At 41.1% G+C, this 27836-nt stretch overlaps 1 protein-coding gene across 1 annotated transcript in view; it reads left to right on the forward strand.

Annotated features, from left to right (window-relative positions):
* LOC137652371 (probable serine/threonine-protein kinase DDB_G0278509) overlaps nt 1-27836 on the forward strand; it is a 147767-nt gene that overhangs the window by 83248 nt on the left and 36683 nt on the right. Inside the window, 5 exon segments of the mRNA XM_068385743.1 lie at nt 6836-7060; nt 7463-7612; nt 21513-21697; nt 21891-22093; nt 23165-23633. Of these exon segments, the coding sequence (XP_068241844.1) occupies nt 6836-7060; nt 7463-7612; nt 21513-21697; nt 21891-22093; nt 23165-23633 (1232 nt within the window).

Genomic DNA, 27836 nt, shown 5'->3' on the forward strand with positions numbered 1-27836 from the left:
TACCAATCACTTGTATTGGTGGCGCTTTGTTTAATCTTGCTGCATTGCCATTAATTCGGTAGCCTTTTGTTGTGCAACCTGAATTCTTCTTGATGGAGTTTCAAGATGTTTTTACTGTTATACCAATCACTTGTATAAGTGGCGTTTTGTTTAATCTTGTTGCATTGCCATTAATCCCGTAGCCTATTATTGTGCAACCTGAATCCTTCTTGATAGAGTTTCAAGATGTTTTTGACTGTTTTACCAATCACTTGTATTAGTGGCGCTTTGTTTAATCTTGCTGCATTGCCATTAATTCGGTAGCCTTTTGTTGTGCAACCTGAATCCTTCTTGATGGAGTTTCAAGATGTTTTTGACTGTTTTACCAATCACTTGTATTAGTGGCGCTTTGTTTAATCTTGTTGCATTGCCACTAATCCGGTAGCCTATTATTGTGCAACCTGAATCCTTCTTGATGGAGTTTCAAGATGTTTTTGACTGTTTTACCAATCACTTGTATTAGTGGCGCTTTGTTTAATCTTGTTGCATTGCCATTAATCCGGTAGCCTATTATTGTGCAACCTGAATCCTTCTTGATGGAGTTTCAAGATGTTTTTACTGTTATACCTATCACTTGTATAAGTGGCGTTTTGTATAATCTTGTTGCATTGCCATTAATCCGGTAGCCTATTATTGTGCAACCTGAATCCTTCTTGATGGAGTTTCAAGATGTTTTTGACTGTTTTACCAATCACTTGTATTAGTGGCGCTTTGTTTAATCTTGCTGCATTGCCATTAATCCGGTAGCCTTTTGTTGTGCAACCTGAATCCTTCTTGATGGAGTTTCAAAATGTTTTTGACTGTTTTACCAATCACTTGTATTAGTGGCGCTTTGTTTAATCTTGTTGCATTGCCATTAATCCGGTAGCCTATTATTGTGCAACCTGAATCCTTCTTGATGGAGTTTCAAGATGTTTTTGACTGTTTTACCAATCACATGTTTTAGTGGCGCTTTGTTTAATCTTGTTGCATTGCCATTAATCCGGTAGCCTATTATTGTGCAACCTGAATCCTTCTTGATGGAGTTTCAAGATGTTTTTGACTGTTTTACCAATCACATGTTTTAGTGGCGCTTTGTTTAATCTTGTTGCATTGCCATTAATCCGGTAGCCTATTATTGTGCAACCTGAATCCTTCTTGATGGAGTTTCAAGATGTTTTTACTGTTATACCTATCACTTGTATAAGTGGCGTTTTGTTTAATCTTGTTGCATTGCCATTAATCCGGTAGCCTATTATTGTGCAACCTGAATCCTTCTTGATGGAGTTTCAAGATGTTTTTGACTGTTTTACCAATCACTTGTATTAGTGGCGCTTTGTTTAATCTTGCTGCATTGCCATTAATTCGGTAGCCTTTTGTTGTGCAACCTGAATCCTTCTTGATGGAGTTTCAAGATGTTTTTACTGTTATACCTATCACTTGTATAAGTGGCGTTTTGTTTAATCTTGTTGCATTGCCATTAATCCGGTAACCTATTATTGTGCAACCTGAATCCTTCTTGATGGAGTTTCAAGATGTTTTTGACTGTTTTACCAATCACTTGTATTAGTGGCGCTTTGTTTAATCTTGTTGCATTGCCATTAATCCGGTAGCCTATTATTGTGCAACCTGAATCCTTCTTGATGGAGTTTCAAGATGTTTTTGACTGTTTTACCAATCACATGTTTTAGTGGCGCTTTGTTTAATCTTGTTGCATTGCCATTAATCCGGTAGCCTATTATTGTGCAACCTGAATCCTTCTTGATGGAGTTTCAAGATGTTTTTGACTGTTTTACCAATCACTTGTATTAGTGGCGCTTTGTTTAATCTTGTTGCATTGCCATTAATCCGGTAGCCTATTATTGTGCAACCTGAATCCTTCTTGATGGAGTTTCAAGATGTTTTTGACTGTTTTACCAATCACTTGTATTGGTGGCGCTTTGTTTAATCTTGCTGCATTGCCATTAATTCTATATCCTTTTGTTGTGCAACCTGAATTCTTCTTGATGGAGTTTCAAGATGTTTTTACTGTTATACCTATCACTTGTATAAGTGGCGTTTTGTTTAATCTTGTTGCATTGCCATTAATCCGGTAGCCTATTATTGTGCAACCTGAATCCTTCTTGATGGAGTTTCAAGATGTTTTATGACTGTTTTACCAATCACTTGTATTAGTGGCGCTTTGTTTAATCTTGTTGAATTGCCATTAATCCTGTAGCCTATTGTTGTGCAACCTGAATTCTTCTTGATGGAGTTTCAAGATGTTTTTGACTGTTATACCTATCACTTGTATAAGTGGCGTTATGTTTAATCTTGTTGAATTGCCCTTAATCCTGTAGCCTGTTGTTGTGCAACCTGAATTCTTCTTGATGGAGTCTCAAGATGTTTTTGCCTGTTATACCTATCACTTGTATAAGTGGCGTTATGTTTAATCTTGTTGAATTGCCATTAATCCTGTAGCCTGTTGTTGTGCAACCTGAATTCTTCTTGATGGAGTTTCAAGATGTTTTTGACTGTTATACCTATCACTTGTATTAGTGGCGTTATGTTTAATCTTGTTGAATTGCCATTAATCCTGTAGCCTGTTGTTGTGCAACCTGAATTCTTCTTGATGGAATCTCAAGATGTTTTTGACTGTTATACCTATCACTTGTATTAGTGGCGTTATGTTTAATCTTGTTGAATTGCCATTAATCCTGTAGCCTGTTGTTGTGCAACCTGAATTCTTCTTGATGGAGTTTCAATATGTTTTTACTGTTATACCTATCACTTGTATAAGTGGCGTTATGTTTAATCTTGTTGAATTGCCATTAATCCTGTAGCCTGTTGTTGTGCAACCTGAATTCTTCTTGATGGAGTTTCAAGATGTTTTTGACTGTTATACCTATCACTTGTATAATTGGTGTTATGTTTAATCTTGTTGAATTGCCATTAATCCTGTAGCCTGTTGTTGTGCAACCTGAATCCTTCTTGATGGAGTCTCAAGATGTTTTTGACTGTTATACCTATCACTTGTATAAGTGGCGTTTTGTATAATCTTGTTGAATTGCCATTAATCCTGTAGCCTGTTGTTGTGCAACCTGAATTCTTCTTGATGGAGTTTCAAGATGTTTTTGACTGTTTAACCTATCACTTGTATAAGTGGCGTTATGTTTAATCTTGTTGAATTGCCATTAATCCTGTAGCCTGTTGTTGTGCAACCTGAATTCTTCTTGATGGTGTCTCAAGATGTTTTTGACTGTTATACCTATCACTTGTATAAGTGGCGTTATGTTTAATCTTGTTGAATTGCCATTAATCCTGTAGCCTGTTGTTGTGCAACCTGAATTCTTCTTGATGGAGTTTCAAGATGTTTTTGACTGTTATACCTATCACTTGTATTAGTGGCACTTTGTTTAATCTTGTTGCATTGCCATTAATCTGGTAGCCTGTTGTTGTGCAACTTGAATTCTTCTTGATGGAGTCTTAAGATATTCTTGACTGTTACACCCATCACTTGTTTTAGTGGTGCTTTATTTATTCTTGTTGGATTGCCATTAATCCGGTAGCCTTTTGTTGTGCAACCTAAATCCTTCTTGATTGAGTCTCAAGATGCTTTGGCGATTCCTCCTTTTAACCCTGTCAGGAGCTGCCCTTCTTGTGAGATTGGCATCAGTTGTGAAAAAATATTACCCACATGAGAATTGTGCTAGTTGCAGAGGTGATGTCTTTAATCTTCTTCCCACTGCAAGTTGTGTTGTTCTCGGCCTAATGGTAAAATGGCTGCGTATATCAAGCAATAAAAGATAATGCATTAAAATAGAGTTTTCAGAGAAACGAAAAAATGCAATGGTAACGATGATATATTGGACCTTTATTTTTGGCCCTCTGGCTCTTCCCCCTTGGTTACTCGAGATTCCGATCACGACTCGCTCCTCCCCCTCCCTTTCAACCGGCTTGCCCGTTGATTCGTCTGTTATAGATACTAGGTTTAATTCTTTAGAGTCTGCTTGGGTGACAGAAGTTAGAGGTTTTACAACAAAGTTACACAAGGATATAACTTTTAAGTTTAACAAGTTAACAGAAAAGTTGGAATTAGCTTTTATTCAAATGTTTAATAATCTTGCTGATTCCCATTCTTCTCCCCGTCAGGTACCTATTGATGGTACCCAAGGTAAAGGTACGACAGATCCCTTGTTTTGTGAATCACATCTTGGCATAGGCCTAGTGGGTAACAGGTCTGGGTTAGTGACTGATGGTAGATTACCTAACAAATCCTGTAATGTTCATGTAGCAGTGCCAGAGAGCATTTAAGAGAGGTTAGAGGGTTTATGACCTAGTATTAGACCCAGGTTATTTAATCATCAATCCTTAACCAAGGCGGCAAAGGAAGGTTTAGATTATGAGTCCGGTTCAGACGAGGAAGGGGAGGATGAAGTTAGATCAAGAAGCTCAGAGCTCGCAGATCCCCTGGACAAGGAACAGGATACAGATTTTAACAAGATTTTTTAATTTTATGTTAGGGTTTCTCCCTCAAGCTAAACCGAATGTCTGTTAACACCCCCACCCTTCCTCTTGTTGTCTTATTGAAAGGATCTTATGGGAAGGCCCATCACAGTCATGTACTCCATTACATTTTCCTTTTGCAAAGAGAGTTGCACAAGTTAGATCAGACGTCTCTGCTAAAGTAGCTAAGTTGGTTAACTATGGGAGGAAAAGTTTTTCTTCCCTCTTTAAGTTCTGGGAGGGAATTTATTGATTTGTGGATGATACGCCTTTTGATGAAACCCACCCGCCTCAGGCCAAACCCGGAGTTCGATCCCTTTTGGGTGATTCTCTACCTCCGTTTTGTGCAGGAAGCCAAATCTTTTAATATGTGGCCCTTGGGCAACCTTACCTTATATTGCTTTTTAATATTTCTACCAATATCAGTTTTCCAATGGTTGGAATTTCTTTTGTATCAAAAGGCTGTCACAAGATCACCCAATATCACCCCACGTCTTATTATTATTATTATCATTATTGCTAACCAAGCTACAACCATAGTTGAAAAATCAAGATGCTGTAAGCCCAAGGGCTCCAACAGGGAAAAATAGCCCAGTGAGGAAAGGAAATAAGGAAATGAATAAATGATGAGAACAAATTAACAATAAATCATTCTAAAAACAGTAACAACGTCAAAACAGATATTTCATATATAAACTATAAAAAGACTTCTGTCAGCCTGTTCAACATAAAAACATTTGCTGCAACTTTGAACTTTTGAAGTTCTACTGATTCAACTACCCGATTAGGAAGATCATTCTACAACTTGTTCACAGCTGGAATAAAACTTCTAGAATACTGTGTAGTATTGGGCCTCATGATGGAGAAGGCCTGGCTATCAGAATTAACTGCATGCCTAGTATTACGAACAGGTTGGAATTGTCCAGGAAGATCTGAATGTAAAGGATGGTGAGAATTATGAAAAACTTATACAACATACATAATGTACTAATTGAACGACGGTGCCATGGATTAATGTCTAGATCAGGAATAAAAAATTTGATGGACCGTAAATTCCTATCCAACAAATTAAGATGAGAATCAGCAGCAGAAGACCGGACAGGAGAACAATATTCAAAACAACGTAGAATGAAAGAATTAAAATATTTCTTCAGTATAGATTGATTACCGAAAAGCTTATAAGACTTTCTTAATAAGCCGATTTTTTGTGCAATTGAAGATTTTACAGACTATTTGTTATCTAGAATTACACCTAAAATTTTAAGTCATATAGAGTTCAAGAGACATTACTAATACTGAGATCTGGATGTTGAGGAGCCACTGTTCTTGACCTACTTACAATCATACTTTGAGTTTTGTTAGGAATCAACTTCATGGCCCAGATCTACTCAAACAGCTTCCTCCTCTTGGCTGCTGTGGACTAGATTAAGCGTTCTTTTGATAGAAATTGAAGCTCCTTGATTACTCCTTACTCATTATTGGGCCTTTGCTATGACTGATCCCTTTTCTTCGAGACAAGCTAGAGATTGGGTTTCAATTTGGTAGCTTTGGGTTTTTCTGTGGAAATTATGAAAAAGGATTTCACTGACTTTATTTGGAGTTGTTTCCAAGTCTTTTGAAGGCTTACTTGTTCACCAGAGGAGACCTGTTCACTTTCTCTTCGGTCATCGTCTGGCACGTTTCCAAAAGAATAGTTTCCCCTGGTCTCTTTTTGGGGACAGGTCGTCTGTCTTCTCTCAGCGCTTTTCTATTCATAGTCAGGATGGTGTTCCAGTCAGGAACATGCTCCTTGTAACCTCGGAGAGGTTGTTGGATGAGAAATTGTCCTTCACATTTCATGTTGGTATGTTTGGACCCGCCTTCAATTCTCCTTTGGCCTTCCCAGTTGTATTTCACAGTGAGTCAGGTAAGAATTAATTAGGTTTAAGTTCACTGTTTTCTTTCTTTATTTAATCATTGTTTATTTTTCCTATTCTGTGAAAAAGGGAAATTCTACCAGTTCTCTAACCAGTGTTGATAATCCGGCTAGATAAATTATCCTAAGGTAATTTTTATTAATAAGATCATTAATAATACTTACCTAGATAATTAGCTATTCCCACCGATCCTTCCCCCCTTATGGTATTACACAACGGAGGTGTGTGAACTCTCGGCTCAGTCATCAGTGCTATCAAATGCAGTACAGAATGGGTGGTGTCATGGTTGCCAGTATCGTAAAAAAATTTGGGACGTTATTTGGAATTCAGGGCTAGATAAGTTATCCCAAGTTAATGTTTATTCATATCAATTTCATTATGAAAATTCCATATTTTTAATCATTAATTCTTCGCAGGTAATGACTTTGAAAAAGCTAGCGAAAACTGCCAAACGTTTCACCTTTGGAATTTTCTCCAGTCGTTAAAAAAGATTGGGGTAGAAGGCAGCCACGTTCACGTAATTGGGAAGGAAGAGGTTTCTTTCATGGAGTTAAATGCCTTATCCAATTGCCCTGAAACTTCGTGTCCTCCGGGATGCCGGTGTAATAGCAAGAAGAAGACTGTTGATTGCAGGAATTTAGGTACTGGAGGATTTTAAATTGGGGAGAGCAATCGATATCTTTTACCGTTTTTCATTTGTTTACAAATGTATAACTGGAATTTTAGTGAAATGTCAGTGACATGGTATTTCCTTGATATCAAATTGAATGTTAATTTTTGTTGAGAGAGAGAGAGAGAGAGAGAGAGAGAGAGAGAGAGAGAGAGAGAGAGAGAGAGAGATTTACATACTCATGAATAGAAATATTGAATTTATAAAGACAAACATGATTCGTTACTTTATAAAATAAATGTATCTTTTGACAATGTGTTTTCCTCTAATTAATTCATTTATGATGGGAAAATAATAGGTTAAAATGATCATAACCACCCAAATGCCTGAGAGTGTCCTAATCATGAAAATTTCTAATTCTTCCTTTATTCAGGTCTCACACTTATACCTTATGTGGCACCTTCCTGGGCTGAGGTTCTTCTCTTGCAAAACAACAATTTGACTACCCTTGAGGGCATCCAATCTCCAGTTTGGTGCAAACTTAGAATTCTTAACGTGGGTTACAATAGTCTCTCTCAAATCTGTAAGTATGATGTCCTCAAGTTTGATTATATTTCCTTTATTAATTATTATTTTTATTATTAAATGCTAAGCTACAACCCTAGTTGGAAAAGCATGATGCTTTAAGTCCAGGGGCCCCAACAGGGAAAATAGCCCAGTGAGGAAAGAAAACAAGGAAAAATTAAATATTTTAAGAATAGTAACATCAAAATAAACATTTCCTATATAAACTATAAAAACTTTAATAAGACAAGAGGAAGAGAAACTAGATAGAACAGTGTGCCCGAGTGTACCCTCAAGCAAGAGAACTCTAACCCAAGACAGTGGAAGACCATGGTACAGAGGCTATGGCACTACCCAAGACTAGAGAGCAATGGTTTGATTTTGGAGTGTCCTCCTAGAAGAGCTGCTTACCTTAACTGAAGAGTCTCTTCTACCCTTACCAAGAGGAAAGTAGCCACTGAACGATTAGTGTGCAGTAGTTAACCCCTTGGGTGAAGAAGAATTATTTGGAAATCTCAGTTTTGTCAGGTGTATGAGGACAGAGGAGAATCTGTAAAGAATAGGCCAGACTATTCGGTGTCTGTGTATGCAAAGGGAAAGAACCGTAACGAGAGAGAAGGGTCCTATGTAGTACTGTCTGGCCAGTCAAAGGACCCCATAACTCTAGTGGTAGATTACAATCAACGTTTTACAAGTTTTCTTTATGGTCTGGAGTATTAGGAAGAATACAAAAAGAGAATTACAGTTCTCAGTTTTTTCAGAAAATATTTGTTTTTCCTTGGATTCTTTGGTATCTAATTGGCATCAAGGAAATCGTCTTTGACGTCTATTGCATTATAAAAAAAGATGTCTGAAGTATTAAAGAATGTTTCTAAAATCAATCAGACATTGAAAATTGGTTGCCTCAATAATTCAGATTTTTGTTTTTAGTTTATATTTATATAATTTTCTTTAGGAAATAATTTTCTTTTCATCCTTCCGCTTACAAGAAGTGGGAAGTCTTAAATTTGCTCATAATATCTATATTCGTAAGTTTTGAAGATTTGCATTTTAATGTTGTTATTTACTTGTTGAGGAATGGAGGTTATTTTTTCAAGCTTCATTTTTCTTCTTGTATGTTTAAAATCGTGTAGTATTAACACCTGTCCTGCTGTAATCGCTTAAGAAAATAGATATCCAATTTTTGCCCTTATTTTTCCCTACTTTCATATCCTAAGTCAAAGTCGGATATAGGCCAGGGTATGGCATTGGGAAAATAGCAAGTAGAGATTCATGTATTTCAGTATTCAAGAAGTTTTATTCCATCTATGACCATATTGTGGAAAGATCTTCGTAATCAGGCCGTTGAACCGGTGGAACTTGAGAAGTTCAATCTTACAGCAAATGTGTTTTCATGTTGAAGAGGTTGACATAAGTCTCTTTCATATTTTATATGTGACAGATCTGTTTTAACTTTGTTGCTGATCTTAAGATTTTTTATATTCTTTGCTCATTACTTTCAATATAATTTTCTCTTTACCCTCACTGGGCTATTTTTCCCTGTTGGAGCCCTTCGTCTAATAGCATCCTGGATTTTCAGCTAAATGATCTACGGTCCATCGGCGTTGAAGATCAAGCTCTCGAATACCTAAAAGACTACTTGGTTGGTGTAAATTACTGTCTTCAAATTGGAAATTCTTATTCATCATATGAACCCTTAAACAAAGAGGTACCCCAGGGAGTGTACTTGGTCCAATCTTATTCTGCCTCTATTCTATTGGTCTATCGAAAATACTACAAAGGCATGGTGTGACGTTCAAACTATTTGCGAATGACAATTTTACTTCTCCATAAATGATATAGATAACACTACTGATACTCTAAACTAATTTTTTGATAGTGTTAGTGAATGGATGACATTTAAACAACTAAAATTAAATGAGAACAAAACTGAGTTCATGGTGGTGGGTAAGAGAAACAGCGTGAGAAGCTCGGGTGATATTCAAATAAACATAATGACTCATTGCCGATATGTAGTAAATCTCGAGATCTAGGTGTATTTCTTGACTGTAACCTGTCTCTCAATGCACCAAAAAATAATATAATGTGAAAACTGCTGGTTATCATCTAAGAAATATTGCGTTTATAAAAAAAGTACCTGGATGAAAATTCTGTCAAGAAACTTGTCATAAACTGTTATTACCAGGATTGACTACTGCAACTCCATCTATTACAATTTACCAAAAGTGCAACGTAAGAAATTACAGAACATAATAAGCAGAGGAACAAGACTGATAAAAGGTGTCCCACCTAGAGAAAGGATCATCCCTATACTAATTGATTAACACTGGCTGCCGATAAAAGCGAGAATTGAATTTGAAATATGTACAATAATCCACCAAGTTATCAGAACCGGTCGTCCAAAATACTTAAGAGAATTGCTACATATTGCGCAGCCAACAAATCGTGTTGACACAAGAATAGTTACAGATGGTTTCAGACTATTGGAACCTAGATATATTGTCTACTGTAGGCTCCAGAGCCTTTACATATGCGGCCCCGAGACTATAATAAGCTCCCACGAGACATCCGAATGATTGAAGACATTAAGGCTTTCAAGAGGAAACTGAAGACTTTCTTATTTCTTCAGTCATGTAACAGTGACGATTTAACAGTAAATGAACAATGCGTGATATGAAACGTTTAATTACTCTGAACGAACAAGGTGAAACGACAGTGGAGGTCCTGTAGAGAGTGGGGTTCCCCCTGCTGTATGGGACCGGTAAAGCAGCCGTCAAAGTAAAGTGAGTAAGTATTTCTCGTACATAAAGCTTTCTATTACCCACAAGCAAAGCCTTGAATACCATTTGGCAGTCATTTTACAATATGAAGCATTTACGCCCATAAGTCTTAACTTTTAATATCGTTATCGGATGAAAGTAATTATGGTGTCTCTTGTCCCTTTGAATGAGAATCTAGTCAACATAATTGATAGGCGTATCCCTTCTCGTGTGCTAAGGTACCGAGTGAAGGACAAACCGTGGTTCAATGATGATTGTAGACGTGCTTTTTTGGAGAAGCAGGAGGCCTATCAACTTTGGAAGGGTAACAGATCAGATTTGACCTGGAACAACTATACTCAGCTTCGAGCTTTTGCTCAGAGAGTTTATGCCTCAACTGAAAAGGAGTACAATTTAACCATAAAAGAAACACTTTCTGGTACAACTCAGGAACATAAATGGTGGTCTACCCTTAAATCTGCACTCTTTGGTGTAGATGCAACAGTTCCTCCTTTACTTAAACCAGATGGCTCAGTCACTCACTGTCCAAAGGAAAAGGCAACCCTTTTGGCTGATGTTTTTGACAGTAAACAGAGTAATGAAAAACTTGAACTTCCTCATTCCTGTTTTCCTGAGGCTAAACTAACTAGTTTAGCTTTTCGATCTCGTGAGATTAAAGCTCTGTTGATGGACCTTGATGCTTATGGAGGTGTAGACCCAAATGGTATTTTTCCTTTGTTTTTTATAAAGACAGCAGATTTCTTAGCTCCAAAGTTATCTGTTATTTTGCGCAAGTTAGCAAGAAGAGGAGCTTTTAGCACTAGTTGGAGAATTGGTAATGTTACTCCTCTATGTAAATGTGTTTGTGGTAGCTCAAGTCCCACTGATTACCGCCCAATTTCCATAACTCCCATATTATCTAAAGTTTTTGAACGTCTTCTGGCAAAACGTCTTAATAGGTTTGCTGAAGGTAATCATCTACTCCCTAGTTTGCAATTTGGTTTTCGTAAAGGCCTTGGAGCATGTGATGCCCTTCTTACAATCTCCAATGCTGTACAGAAATCCCTTGATTGTGGTCGGGAAGTTCGTATGATTGGCCTTGATTTTAGTGCTGCCTTTGACCGTGTTAATCACGAGGCCCTTGTTTTCAAACTGAAACAGTTGGGAGTGGGTGGGTCGTTTCTTAGCATTATTACTGATTTTTTAAGTAATAGATCTCAAAGAGTTGTTGTTGATGGGCACCATAGTGATTATAGGAATGTGATATCCGGTGTTCCACAGGGTAGTGTTCTTGGCCCATTACTTTTCATACTATATACACATGACATGTGGTTTGGCCTAGAAAACAAGCTTGTTGCATATGCAGATGATGCAACTCTCTTTGCATCAATTCCATCCCCTGAATGTAGATCTAGGGTTGGTGAATCCCTTAATAGAGATTTAGCTAGAATTAGTGCATGGTGCAAATTATGGGGTATGAAGTTGAATCCTAACAAAACTCAAAGTATGATTGTAAGTAGGTCAAGGACGGTGGTTCCTCAACATTCGGATCTCAGTATTGATAATGTTTCTTTAGATATGTATGACTCTTTCAAAATTTTAGGTGTGATTCTCGACAGTAAATTTACTTTTGAGAAACATATAAGGTCTGTGTCTTCTTCAATTTCACAAAAAATAGGCTTATTGAGAAAGTCTTTCAAGATTTTCGGTGATCAATCTATTCTGAAGAAGTGTTTTAATTCTTTCATTCTACCTTGTTTTGAGTATTGTTCTCCTGTCTGGTCTTCAGCTGCTGATTCTCATCTTAATTTGTTGGACAGAAACTTACGGTCTATTAAATTTCTTATTCCTGATCTAGATATTAATCTCTGGCACCGTCGTTCAATTAGTTCATTATGTATGTTGCATAAGATTTTTCACAACTCTGACCATCCTTTAAATTCAGATCTCCCTGGACAATTCTATCCTGTTCGTAATACTAGGCAGGCAGTTAATTCTAATAGCCAGGCCTTCTCCATCACGAGGCTCAATACTACGCAGTACTCTAGAAGTTTTATTCCAGCTGTGACCAAGTTGTGGAATGATCTTCCTAATCGGGTGGTTGAATCAGTAGAACTTCAAAAGTTCAAAGTTGGAGCAAATGCTTTTTTGTTGACCAGGCGGACATAGTCTTTTTATAGTTTATTTATGACATATTTGTTTTTGATGTTGTTGATAGTTTATTATATGACATGTCTGTTTTGACGTTGTTTCTTATTTTAGAATGATTTATTGTTAATTTGTTCTCTTCATTTATTTATTTCCTTATTTCCTTTCCTCACTGGGCTGTTTTTCCCTGTTGGAGCCCCTGGGCTTATAGCATCTTGCTTTTCCAACTAGGGTTGTAGCTTGGATAGTAATAATAATAATAATAAAACCAGTTACACCATCAATATTTCAATACGGGTTTCTTGCTGTATAATCATGCAGATGCCATTTAAAACTGGTGGATGATATCACAGAAATTTACTACCACAGCCTTTGACATACAACTACTAGTAGCTGATTATACACGATATCTTCAGATAGTCATTCCGGGAGTTAGAACCCCGTGATACCTGACGGTAATTCTCTCATAATATCACTCGCAGAAATATTATACAGTTGGAAGCTGCCGAAAGGAACTTCCATCACGACCACAAAATCCGTTTTGATCATTGGTTTTTCTATTGTGTAAATGTAACCGAGTTAGGTTTGGAGGTAGGGATTAACAACACATTTTTTTTTTTCATTTTTTAAATATGATTCTACTAACCTGGCTGTTTTCTCTTCCTCTTTTTTTTAATAGTGTTTTGGGTAGGCTAATTAAATGGGCCATGGATGCCTGGCAGTTTATCAAGAGGGTGCCTTTTCGTTATCTGTGTCTTTGGTTTCCTCGCAAGTATTTATTTTCAAAACCAACCGTAAATGTCCTCCATTCAGATGAAGTGGCTATTCTGGAAAGTACTTAGCCTTGCATGTTGTGTCGGCTCCGCCATGTTGACCAATTTTAACCGATCTTTAGTCTATGGGTTGTATCAGTCACTTTACATATATATTTCTGTACATATTGTTGTTGTTATCATTATTAAGTTTGTTTTTCAGTATGATAAATCCCTTTATTGCTTTTAATTCTTATCCTGTCAGGAGACATTGAGCGAAATCAAGGACCAGTAGATTCTAGACTTCTCCAGTGTCATCTACTGTATTGCAATATTCGCGGATTGCATGCCGATATTCAAGACCTTGCAGATGCCTCTGGACAGTATGATATTCTTTTATGTTTGTTAGATCTTAAACTAGGCAGGATCAAGAAATGACAGTCAGCGTTGTTTCTTATCTTCATTGCAACTGACGCTGCTGCATCATGCACAGCGGAAGGAAATACAGATAGCCCGTGACGTAGACAATGACGTCACTTATGTGGGCGGAGCTTAGGCGCTGCAAGCAGCCTCATCTTACATCTCCCTCCCAAAATATTACGAGGGTAATATTTTCAAAACTTATAAATGACAATATCAAAAACAGATATGATAAACAAAATTCTCTACTCTCTTAATGTAAAACATCAGACATATAAGGTAAATCATAATCGTAATAATTAATGGTAACGTTCAGATGGGATAGATAGATAGATAGAGAGAGAGAGAGAGAGAGAGAGAGAGAGAGAGAGAGAGAGAGAGAGGAGAGATAACAATATCGACAGCATTAACGTAACCTCAATGAAACAATAATTACATCAGCATTGTAAGATGTGCACTAAAATTGAGTCGTGAATGCAACACCAACCTAACTTAAAATTTCCTACAAAATATAATTTTGTAAATGAAATCAATGCACGTCTAAGTGCAGTAAAATAAAACAGAATTTTTCATTTTATAAATGCAAGATCAAAGCAGAGATAATTAAACATAATCGTTCATCCTGGCAGGGGCCTCTCTCTTCCTAGGAGGCCGTACCTCTGGCGCTGATGGGGGAAACTTAGGCTCATGACCCACTTCGTCGTCGGTAGGAGTGGCTCCTCTTGTCTCATTGACGGGCAGTTCAGTGACCTTGAGGTGTCTTCTGTTCCTTATGGACGGACGCCCACTACCATCTAGAGTCACGACGTACTGTCTATGAGGTCGTTGCTCGACTATGATTCCCAGCCTGTCCCAGGCCTTGGTCATCTGGTTCTGAATCCTAACGTGAGTGCCTGGCTGTAAGGGCGTTAGCCTCCTGTCGCTGCCGCTTTCGATTATCTTCTCATTTTTCTCTGCTACTTGAAGTTCTCTTTTTCTAATGGATTTTCTCCAATGTTGGTCTATCATATAGTTGAGTTTTGCAGTCGGTACACCATCCCGTAACTGTCTCCCAGTTGCCAGTTGCGCCGGAGATTTATTTATACCTCTTAAAGGTGTGTTCAGGTATTGTAGCATGGCCAATGATACCTTGTCGTTATCGAGGCTTCCAGTCCCACTGATACTTGTTCTAATTATCCTTTTCGCGGACTTAACCGCGGCCTCGGCTCTCCCATTTGACTGCGGATAGTGGGCCGATGATAAGCGTATGTCAACTCTCCATCTCCTGTAGAAGGTCATCATCTCTTCACTCACCAGGTTGGTGCCGCCGTCGGTAGACAATTGTTCGGGTGCTCCCCATCGAGTGAAGTAATGCCTAAGTTTTGTCATGACCTTTGCAGACGAGGTGCCATTGGGGAAGTGGGCTATTTCTAGCCAGCCTGTAAGCCTGTCACAATATGCCATATACATGCGTCCTTTGAGCTGAAACAGGTCCATGACAGTCTGTTGGAACGGATACTCTGGGGCAGGGGTCATTTTCATGACTTCGGCAGGAAGTGATGGTGCGTGGGCGTCGCACGATGTACATCGTGAACGATGATGCTGGAGGTCACCCTCGATGCCTGGCCAATAGACCGAATGTCTCGCTCTCCTCAACATTGTATCTAGGCCTTGATGTCCAGCATGGAGGTTGGCGGTTATCTGGTGACGGAGCCCTTCGGGAATGACAAGGCGGATGCAGTTGTCGTTGAAACAGTATGTGACCAGGTTACCAGATATAGAGAGACGTTCTCTGATGCCGTAGAAGGGCCTCAAACATGCAATTTCTTGAGATTTCTTCGGGTTCCAATCCCCTGCATTCACTCGAGCGACTAGCAGCTGATATGCTGGGTCGTCCAGGGCTGCCTCTTCAACAGTTTTCTCGTCTATAGTGCACTGCTCCTGTAGGTTTTCTGCGATTGCTGACACCATGGCAATCGTTAATTCTTCGTTGAAGCTCGCATCCTGTCCATCTGGCGTCGTCCTCAGGGTAGGAAAACGACAGAGAAAGTCAGCAGCATGATTTCTCTTGCCTGGTAGGTATTTAACGTTGAAATTATACAATAATGTTTTCTCCTTTAATCTAAACAGTCTGGGGTTGGTAATGTCGCCGAGACTCCTATTGCCTAGTAACTTGACTAAGGGGCGGTGGTCCGTGACAATGGTTAAGTTCGGGCAGCCCAATAAGAACAACCTTGCCTTTTTTAAGCACCAAGCCACTGCAAGGGCTTCCCCCTCCACAGCTGCATACCCAGACTCGGCGGGCGTGAGGAACCGACTGCCGCAAAGTGCTATTCTCCAACCATCTCTACAACAGAAGGGGGTTTCGACGGAGGTGCAACTGCAATATTGTTGGAGGATGACAAAGCCCACCCCCTCCTTACTCCAGTCAGTGACTGCAACAGTCGGCTGCAGCTTATCGTAGTAGGTGAGGCCGTCCTTGGCCAACTTGCAGACGATGTCTTGCACTTGACGAAACTTTTCCTGAAGGTACTCATCCCAATAAACCTGTTTGCCCGAGGGCTTCTTCAGCAGGTCTCTAAAGTGGGTCATGATGGGCGCCGTTGTCAGGAAGGGGGCCAGCTGATTGACAAAACCATACCATGACCTGATGTCGGATATTGTGGGCTTTTGGGGCATAGAAAAACGTTTTATGGCAGATAAATAATCTTCTGAAGGCTTGTAGGAGTCCCAACCGACGTCGAATCCGACAAATTCCACTTCTTTCTTGCAAAACTTGAATTTTTCTGGTTTCAAAGTGATGCCCTTGTATGCACAGACAGTAAGGAAGTCGTACACATGCCAAAAGGCGCTTTCTACGCTCGAATCGTACAGAAGTGTATCGTCCACACACTTAAACTTCCTGGGTACTTCTTCAATGGCATCATCGAAACGGCGTGTATATGCGTCGGAGGCAGAACAATGTCCCATTGGTGTCCTTTGGTATTGGTACCTACCCCAAGGTGTAATGAACGTGGTTAGGGGTATGCTCTCCTTGTCCAGTTCTACCTGGTGAAATCCCCAATAGGCGTCGGCCACAGTCTTGTATGAGCAAAGGGGAATGCTGGATACCATATCGAAGGGCGTAGGGGTATGGTGCGTCTCCCTTCTACAACTTGCATTAAGTTTTTGGTAGTCGACCGTACGTCTGGGTTGCCCCGTTTTCTTTGCCACGACCACCATACGTGAACACCATTCCGTGGGCTCTCCAGGGGGAGAGCTCTTTGTAGGACCCCTCTCTTGACGTCCTCCTCCAACTGGGCTTTCACCTCCTTTTCCCAGTGCTTAGGTACCGACGCAGGTGTGTGGCATGCGTAAGGAACTGCATCAGGTAATAAGTGAATACGGTGGGGTTCCCCATCCATTACCGGGAGGGGTTCTCTCTCGGTGTTGAAAGTCGTACTTGAAAAATGGGCTAATAACCAGTTTTCTAATCTGGCAATATTCTCCTCACTAGGGGGAAACGGAATAGCCGACGGTCTCACGGGTTGATCAGTTGCTTCCGCTAATGTAAGGGTTGTACTAGCTGCTGCGGGGGCAGAGTCCGTGAAGGGAGCGTGGTTAGGAAACGTTTCCAGCACAAGACCAAGTTTCTTGCAAGCATCCAGGGATAAATAAAAATCAATGGAGGACTTTACGAAGTATACTTCCTGAGTTGTATGCCTCCCCTTGTATTCTATGGTGCAAGAGGTTGAACCTAAACACTTCAGATGCAGGTTGGCGAAGTCTCGCAATCCTCCCTTTAACCTCAGCTTAGCTGGTTTTATGTTCAACATCGCAAGAATAGCGGGTCCTGCAACACAAACCTGGGCACCAGTGTCCGGCACCGCTCGGACGCGGGACCACTCTCCCAAGTTGGCCAAGCATACATCAACACGAATAGTGGGTTGTGGGGAGGGCCCATTCCGCAACCTTGCCTCTGCCGCCACGACTACTGCAATCACTGCACCCGCTATGTCCGACTCCTCGGCCAGACCACTAACGTTATTCCTGACACTCCGCCCTCTGCAACACTTCTTCAGGTGACCAGTTTTACCACACCCGTAACATGTCGTTCTTCTTGCGGGACATGAAGAATACCCAGGGCTATGACGAGTACCACAATTACCACACAGACGCAATTGTACTTTTACAGAGGTACTCCTGTCACACTTAGCAAGGGCAGCTGCCACCTCCACCTCGTGTTCCTCCTCGAACACACCGAGAGCAGCCGCTCTAGGGGAGCTGCTAAGCCATGCCCTATTACGAAGGGCGTCGTCACGGGCGCCCTCGAATGCACTGCACATGACTCTAAGGGAATCGATATCACGGATATTATTGCATGATTGAAACACTTGCCTTTTGAGCACTTTATCACTTAGGCCTACCATGAGCTTGCGCAAAAGCATATATTCGGATAAATCATGATTACAATTAGGGCATGTGAATGCACAATCAGTAGCCTTTTGCGTACACTTGATAAAATAATCATTAAAGGACTCACTAGGCTCTTGGGCCAAATCAAAAAACTCGAGCCACTGCACCGCTTGGTTAGAAGCTTTCACTACCATTTGCTTAACCGCATTAAATGCCCCTTCAGTAGACAGGGCACTCCACTGGGCGTCAGTATACCTAGAATCGAGGGCACGTTGCAATATCGGAACACAATGAAGCCTTATATGGTGAACTGCCTCGATAGGCTTCAACTTACACAGTTGCAACCAACACTCCATTGACCGTTTCCAAGACCTGAAGGCTGCAGGGGACACCTCAGCCTCGCACTTTTCCGGAGCTGCAGATGAAGGGATCCTTGGTTGGGGGACGTTGGTACCCCGGAGTGACAACGCTGTTATCTCGGCCTGAAGATTCTGGATGGATTGTTGCTGGGTTTGCAGCACTTGGTGAGCCTGCAACACGGAAGCCGGCGACATCCTGACGCCGGTTCCAAAGGTTCCTGTTCTTGCAATCCTGCCCCTAGGGGATGCAAAAGAGGGTCGTCTCGATGGTGGTGCCATGCTGTGCCACGGTTATTACAGTAGGTCCTCTTAATATCCTACTCACTGCGCCATGTTAGATCTTAAACTAGGCAGGATCAAGAAATGACAGTCAGCGTGGTTTCTTATCTTCATTGCAACTGACGCTGCTGCATCATGCACAGCGGAAGGAAATACAGATAGCCCGTGACGTAGACAATGACGTCACTTATGTGGGCGGAGCTTAGGCGCTGCAAGCAGCCTCATCTTACAATGTTCAGAAACTTTGGTTTCCCAAATGAAACACTGATCTGAGCTTTTTATTCCAAGTTTTGGGAAACCAATAATTTTTAAAGGGGATAGCATTCCTAGGGCAAGAGGAATAGCAGTCCAAATTAGGACTGGGAACCCTGCTTCTCATAAGTCCTGCTGTGAATGTGGATGTCACGAGATTCAAGTAATAAATGTTTGTGACAGGCATAACAACTTCTATTTGTTTTTGGTCTACTGCAATCCAGACTTGGATATTTCTATCTTTGATTGTCTTCTAACCATTATAGCTAAGATACAAGAAGATGATAGAAAGGCCTCTTTTGTTCTTGTTGATGTTTTCAACGCTTACCATAGGGATTGGTTAAATTCTTTTTCTCCTACTGATCGCTATGGCTTAAGAGACTTAGTTTTTACCTCTGAAACAGGCTGTGAGCAAATCATAAGTGAAGCTACTCACATGTTTGCTAACTGCTTGGACCTAGTATACACTTACTCCCCTGGTGTTATAACATCTAATTATGCCCTAATTTTATTAGTAGTTAAGACTGGGCAGCCTGTCCTTAATGTGTCATACTTATGTAAGATCTATATAAAATCTCAAACAGACTGGAATGATCTTGCAAATTATAATTAGTCACAATTGTGTAGAAATTTTGAGCCTGTTGTTCTTTGGAATGAGAATATGGTCAACATAATTAATATATGCTAAAGTACTGAATAAAAGACAAACCTTGGCTCTGTGAGGATTGCAGATGTGCTTATATGAAAGAGCAGGAGGCCTATCATCTTTGGAAGGGTAATAGATAGCAAAGTTGCTGTCGATGGGTACCATAGTGAGTATAGGAATGTGATATCTGGTTTTCCTCAGGGTAATATTCTTGGCTCATTACTTTCAATACTACATGCTTTATACTTATGGCATGTCGTTTGACCTATAAAACAACCTCGTTGCATATGCAGATGATGCTACTCTCTTTGCTTCAATTCCCTCTCCTAAATATAGATGTGATGTTGCTGAATCCCTTAATAGAGACCTAGCTGAAATTAGTGTTTGGTGCATATTATGGGGCATGAAGTTGAACCCTAACAAAACTCAAAGCATGGGTTTAGAAGGTTGAAGACAGGGGCTCCTCAACCTCCAGACCTCAACATTGATAATGTTTCTTTAACACTATACGACTCTTGAAATTTTATCTGTGATTCTTGATAGAAAATTTACTTTTGATAACACATTCGGTCTGTTTCTGTTTCAATTGCAAAAAAAAAGAATGGCTTATTGAAAGTCTTTTAAGGTTTTCAGTGATCCAGAAAGGTTTTAATACTTTCATTCTGCCTTGTTTCAAGTATTTTTTCTCCTGTCTGTTATTCAGCTGCTGAATCTCATCTTTCCTTGGCCAGTCAATACTACATTGGACCCCTCTCTCTGGTTATGGCTCATTTTTACTTTGCCTACACATACAGCGAATACTCTAGCCTATTCTTTTCATATTCTCCTTAATCCTTCTACACCTGATAGCCCTGAGATTACCAAACAATTCCTCTTCGCTCAAGGGGTTTACTACTGCATTATAATTTCCCGTGGCTACCTTCCTCTTGGTAAGGGTAGAAGAGAATCTTTGGTTATGATAAGCACTTCTCCTAGGAGAAGGACAATCCAAAATTAAACCATTGTACTCTAGTCTTGGGTAGTGCCATGGCATCTCTACCAGGGTTTTCCACTGTCTTTCAGTACAGTTTTGCTGGAGGGTACACTGGGGACCATTATCTTATTTCTTGTCTCCTGTTGTTTTAAGCTTTTATAGTTATATTTGAAAGATCTATTTCAATGTTGTTACTGATCTTAAAATAGTTCATTTTAATCACCCATTACTACTCTTTTAGTTTATTAATTTCCTTGTTTCGTTTATCCACTGGGCTATTTTTTCAATGTTAGAGGCCTTGGCCTTATAACATCCTGCTTTCCCAATTAAGGGTGTAGCTTAGCTAATAATAATAATAATAATAATAATAATAATAATAATAATAATAATAATAATAATAATAATAATAATAATAATAATGATAATAATAATTAGTTGGACAAGAGCTTATGATATGTTAAATTTCTTATTCCTGATCTAGATATTAATCTCTGGAATTGTCATTCTCTTAGTTATTTATTCATGTTGCATTACATTTTCATAATACTGACAATCCTTTGTTCAGATATGCCCAGACAACACCATTCTGCTCGTAGTACTAGTTATCAGAGGAACTTCAAAAGTTTAAACTTGCAGCAAAGTTTTTTTTTCTTTATGTTGAATAGGCTGACCTAAATATCTCTTTATAGTTTATATATTAAAGATCTATTCTAATGTTGTTACTTTTCTTAAAACATTTTATTTTGATTGTTCATTACTTCTAGAGTAGGTCTAGTTTATTTATTTACTTATTTCCTTTCCTCACTGGGCTATTTTTCCTTGTTGGAGGCCTTGGGCTTATAGCAACCTGCTTGTCCAAGTAGGACTGTAACTTTGCTAGTGATAATGATAATACTCTAGATGTAGGGTACTTTTTCCATAACTGATGATATTTATATTTATTTTAAACCCAAACAGTTTCCGTTGATACAATGAAACCAAAATGCCATTGTTTATCAGAAACATATGGCAAAGATGTCAGATCTTGTTTCCCTCAAAATATGGAAAAAATAAGCTTGAACGACAACGTCCTTCAAAACTATACGAAAAATGGTTGCTTGTTGTTGTCGCCTGTGCGTGATCTTGACCTTTCAAGGAATCGGGTAAATATATCCGATGTATATGCTTTCTTCAGATTTATATTTTCTTTAGAAGTCAAGTTTTGATTATATTTCATAGTATACTCCATTGTAAATGATGGAAAAGTGTAAAATACAGCTTGCCAATATCTGTGGGTTTTTTATCTAAGTGTTTTTTTTTTTTTTTTTTTTTTTTTTTTTTTCATATCTGTTACAGATCGAAAAATTTGCACCAGTTTGCTATCAGTCCATGGAACATCTTGAGAAGCTGAACCTGGCAGGAAATGAGATCGCAGATATAAACATACAACAAGTTGCCCAATATCCAGTTCTCCAAATATTGTATGTCTCTAAATGTCCCCCACCATTTCAACCAGGCTTGAAAATCTATATTTTAGATCATAATCTCATGAACAATAAGTGAGTAAAGTTTTTTTTTTCACCTAGATATTTCATCATCATCATCATCATCTCCTCCTACATCTATTGACGCAAAGGGCCTCTGTTAGATTTTGCCAGTCGTCTATCTTGAGCTTTAAAATCAACACTTATCCTTTCATCATCTCCTACTTTGCGCTTCATAATCCTCAGCCTTGTAGGCCTGGGTCTTCCAACTCTTCTTGTGCCTGGTAGAGCCCAGCTGAACGTTTGGTGAACTAATCTCTCTTAGGGAGTGCGAAGAGCATGTCCAAACCATCTCCATCTACCCCTCATCATGATCTTATCCACATATGGCACTTGGGTAATCTCTCTTATAGTTTTATTTCTAATCCTGTCCTGCCATTTAACTCCCACTATCCTTGTGAGGGCTTTGTTCTCAAATCTACTAAATCTATTGGAGATTGTTTTATTGTCATATGTCCATGGTAGATTTATATAATATTGTCCCTGTTCTGTTTCATTCTCCTTTTAGAGAGGCTTTTTTTTTTATTCCCATTACTTTACAAATAAATAGGTTTAATCAGATTGGAATCTATAATAAACACATGTTTCTTTCAGCGTATTGCATGTTTGTTTATATATTATTGCATGCCACGCTCAACGGCATTTCTAGACATGTCTACTAGGTCTCTCCCCGTCTCTTGGATAGGGGGAGACGCGTCTCTTGGATACGGAGAGAGGAATAGTCATACCCTTCTGAGACAGGGTACCCCTAGAGGTAGACTTGGAAACCACAATCTCCCACTAATTGCCAAAACTGCTGGCATGTAATTAGGAAAGGGGGAGAGGGTAGGAAGGGTTGGGGAGACTGAAAGTCATACCCTTCTGAGACGGGGGTACCCCTAGAGGTAGGTTTACCGCAATCTCCCACTAATTGCCAAAACTGCTGGAATGTAATTATGGAAGGGGAAGAGGGTGAGAAGGGTTGAGGCTGTGTTGATGCGTGTGTATGCTCATCTATGTAAATATTTAGCCATCATTTTCTTTACGGCTCGGGTGCACTAGTATTATTATAAAGCACTATTCTAATAACAATTTCTTAAATTTCAGGTGTATCACAAGCCATAGGCAAAATATACAGTCGAATTGTGATGGCCAGACTCCAGATGCTTCATTGAAGACATGTCCAACTAGTCAATCTGAAACAACAACCGATCTAAATGGAACAACAAATAGTTCATCAGAAACAACAACCGATCTAAATGGAACAATAAATAATTCATCAGAAACAACAACCGATCTAAATGGAACAACAAATAGTTCATCAGAAACAACAACCGATCTAAATGGAACAATAAATAATTCATCAGAAACAACAACCGATCTAAATGGAACAATAAATAATTCATCAGAAACAACAACCGATCTAAATGGAACAACAAATAGTTCATCAGAAACAACAACCGATCTAAATGGAACAACAAATAGTTCATCAGAAACAACAACCGATCTAAATGGAACACCAAATAGTTCATCAGAAACAGCAAGTGATGTAAATGGAACAACTAGTTCACTAGAGGTAACCCCCTCACTGGGAGCTGAGTGTAACTTCTCTTCCTTTATTCTAGTAATTAATCCCAGTGACCTTCTAGGAGAAGGACACTCCAAAATCAAACCATTGTTCTCTAATCTTGGGTAGTGCCATAAGCTCTGTACCATGGTCTTTCACTGTCTTGGGTTAGAGTTCTCTTGCTTGAGGGTGCGCTTGGGCAGACTATTCTATATTAATTCTCTTCCTCTTGTTTTGTTAAAGTTTTTATAGTTTATATAGGAGATATTTATTTTAATGTTGTTGCTTTTCTTAAAATATTTTTTTGGGCTCAAGCCATGGCGTCCTGATGGAAGGTTCCTTTTTGGTAGCTTCCTTGGGTATATAACTACTAAGATATTCCCAGAGAATTTAACCACAGGTTATCACAGAATTCTAACTTCTGGAGCGAGTATCCTAAAGGTTTCCCTTTAAGACATCGTATATCAACAGGGGACGCATGTATTAACACGCCACATAGCTATCTGCACCCCATACAGAGTTAACACTTCGATATGGAGGGACGGAGAATAGCTGGGGAGCCGTTCCACAGCTAATCTCGTCCGTGGCTACTTTTGGTACTCGAGACGTAAACATATGGGCGCCATTGCTAAATGACGTCACGTCCGTCCTCATCCTTCGTTTAGTAGCTTGCCTTACTAGTCGGACTTTTCCCTGTGCGTACTTTATCGACTTGCATCTTAGCCATGTCTCTACCCTCGGCCTCGCCTTCTTCTGGAAAGTTGAGTACAAGGTTCCAGTATTGTTTAAATAAGCTCTGACCGTAAAGTAACTTTTACTTTTCGAAATATTTGATGTTTTGTGGCAGAGCTGTGCCTCGACCGGACCCGCCATTTTATGGTGTCGCTGTTGTTTTGCATGCCTTATTTAGCTAGCCTCAACAGCGTTTTCTGGCCTCATTAACTATTCGATACTATTAGTTATTTAGTCTTCATAGCTAGGAACTTTATATATCGTGTTTTGACGCCTTATTATCGGTCATCATCTGACGCCATACCAGCTTGCTAGTCTAGCCCCTAGGCCAGAGCGCCTAACATCAGTGTTCATGCATGATATATTTCAGTGATCCTAGGTTTAATTATGAAGATAGTGGCCTTATTTTACAATACTATTGACTGTGATGCAAGTGTTTTTCGCCTTCAGGGACCATATAGGGGACAGGTTAGATAGTGTGTCTTTCTAACCTAACCTACAAGTAGGACCCCTATATGCTTCCTTCATCCCCTGCCTTAGGGCATCCCCTCTGTGTAGCCTTGCTCCCCCTACCACGTAAGGGGATCAAGCTCATATCAGAGTATATATATCGCTCCTCTGTCCTCCCTAAGGGAATAATCCCCCCTTAGGGTTGCGTCCGAGAATGAGGAACGGCTAGTCCTTCCTCTATTGTTGGGGCTAGGTCTCCGACCTTTCCTGCAATAGCGATACGTCTTCCTTCCTTCCTAGTTCAGGGTGTAACATCCCTGCTCTAGGTTAGGTTTTGGGGGAGTTAGTTCTGTGCCTTGCTGAAACGATACCCATGCACCGTTCTCAGACAGGCTGCCTTACCTTAGGCTAGGGAGCGTCCTCCCTTCCTTGGTGGCCGCTTTGGTACAGAGCCTCCTCCATAGAAGACCCTTCTCTTCTCCCCTCCCCACCTATCTCTTGTATGGCCTAGCCTATACTTAGGTTAGTCCATACCCATCTGTCCCCTGTCCTACAACTCCTCCTTAGGGTGGAGTGATAGGGCTACCTTGAGCTCCTGTGTGCAGTCCGCTCTGGTACATATACCCTTCATAGTGTCCTATGGGGTTAGCCACTGGATGCGTTTTGTCCGCAGGGGTTCTCCCCCCTCTTGGGTATTCCCTAGCCCTTCCTTGGGCTACCCTGGCTCCCGGTCCTCTGCGGCCCCTGCTTCTGGATGATAGGGCTAGCCTCTATCATGGGTACACCCACTCAGGTGGGATGTCTTGGGGTCCGTGGCCGTACCCCGACATCCCTCCTTCTGTCTCTTTCACTGTCCTGGTGCCGGCCCCTTGCCACCTCCCCTGTCGGTGATACCCACCTCCTACCTTGGTGACTTATCCCTTGCCCTCTGGGCCGCCAGTCCTCCATGTGCCGGGGGACTGCCGCCTCCCACCGGCGTCCAGCCGATGGCCTTCCCTCTTACCTCATAGCTTCGGTCGTCCGTCCGCCGGCCGGCCCCCGGAGTGCCGGAATCCACTGCCGGCAGTCCGGTTCTGCTATACCCATCCTTATCCCTGTCACCAAGCCGGCAACCTTCGGCTGCCGGAGCCGACGCTCCCCGCCGGCGTCCCGCCGCTGTGCCGGCGACCGCCATCCTGGTATTACCCCTGACTTTCATAATTGTCTTCCCTAATGCCAGAAACTCTGCTGGAGCGGCCTCCGGCATGCCGCCGGTCTGCCGGAGCCTTCCGGAGGCGTCAAAGCGACTTGCACCCCTTCTCCTAACTATCATCTCATGCTGATAGCCGTACATCGCAACCAGATGGTTTGATTACATTATGGATAGGTATTGCCTTACCGTTCCATTAGTAACCATGCTGTCTTCTTGCATATCACAGATTTCCAGCATGCTACGTGTATCTTAGCACGGCCGGTTACCGGAAACCGTTACCCTATGGGATCTTCTACGTTCTCAATCCTAGGGTCTGAGTGGCCTCAGTCCCAGTTCTATATCCTTGGCAATCCCCACTAGAATTCCCACTGCCTTCACGGCATGCTATGTTGAATTCTGCCCTGTGTCCTCGGTCACAACAAATTGCCTACGGATAAGGTTACGGTAACCAGCCGGGCGGGTTACACGGAGGATGTGTCTATCTCCTTCTTTTCCGCCCACTCTCTGAACGTCACAGTGTTTCTACCACTTAGTATTAGGTTAAAGATTATTCATTTAATACTTAACCTTAAAATAGGAGTCATCCTTATGACTCCCCCATACTCATGTCCTCTTTCTCTTACAGGAGGAGTACGTGAAGTGCGACCATGGCTTCTGTGGAGTGAAGCGCCCGCACTTTTATGGGCACACGGCGTGTAGGACTCACGCCCCTTGTGCAAACAAAAAGGTGATCTGAAGTTCTGGGACCCACTGAACTGTACAGTCTGCCAGGAACGCCTGGTCGAGGCGTTCAATAACCCTCCCTCAGCGGAGGTTAGGGACGCTTCTCGAGAGAAGCTACGCAAATGGGTGCGTGGCTTCCAGAAGAACGCCACTGGACCGTACCTTGCCACCAAAGACTTGAGGGCCTTACTGTTCCCAAAGGCATCCCCAGACTCTGTGGTCCCCAAGGATCAGATCCCCACCGTCCAGATCACGGTGGAACCCGATGTTGTCATGGCCCAGTCCATACACGAGTGTCGCCTGGATACCGACAACGCGGAGCGTATGTCGGAAGTGTCGGAGGCAACGGAGAGGAACCTCATGGCCGAAGAATTGGACTATGAGGAGGACCAAGTGGAATACGCTGGGTCGGAGCAAGAGGTCGCTCCGCCTTCCACCACCACCCCAACTCCTACACCGACGGAAGTATCACTCCCATCTACCTCCGCCACCCCGGACCCCATCCCAACCAGCACCCAGGAGATGTTTCGGATGCTCGAAGCCATCATGGACAAGAAACTCCGTGAGACACACGAATACATCAGGACCATGGGAAGTTCCAAGGAGCCGAAAAGGATTTCGATTAAGGACCTCCCTGCATGCTCGCACACCAACCCCTGGAGGTATGCCGAGCATATGCCGATCGCAACGGGCAGGATCTTCATCAGTGAGAAGGTCGGCTCGGTTGTCCTGGAAGAAGTGGAGTTCTTCCCAAGTTTTGAGGCTTACCCGGACTGTTACGTCCGGCTTCGATCCGAACCTGCCTCTAAAGAAGAGACCGAACGTAAGGAGGTGATAGTGTTCGATCTCCCGAAGGCCCAGGCTATGATGGCCAACACCCTTAAAAGTAGGGGTTTTACCTGCTCAAAGCTTACGGCGTTGAGCAAGAAGCACCCTACCTACGTCGCACCTGATGATGCGATCCTCCCCTTCATGGAAAAGGCCTTCGCAGCGGTACACAGGGCAGTGGAAGAAGGGAAACCTTGCCCTGCACTGGAGGAGTGCAGACCCTTCTCCCTGGTCACTCCCCCCAATGTTCGACACTGGAAGGATGTCCAACATACCTTCGTGGTGGG

Source organism: Palaemon carinicauda, chromosome 1, assembly GCF_036898095.1.
Source record: "Palaemon carinicauda isolate YSFRI2023 chromosome 1, ASM3689809v2, whole genome shotgun sequence".
NCBI classification, from domain to species: domain Eukaryota; kingdom Metazoa; phylum Arthropoda; class Malacostraca; order Decapoda; family Palaemonidae; genus Palaemon; species Palaemon carinicauda.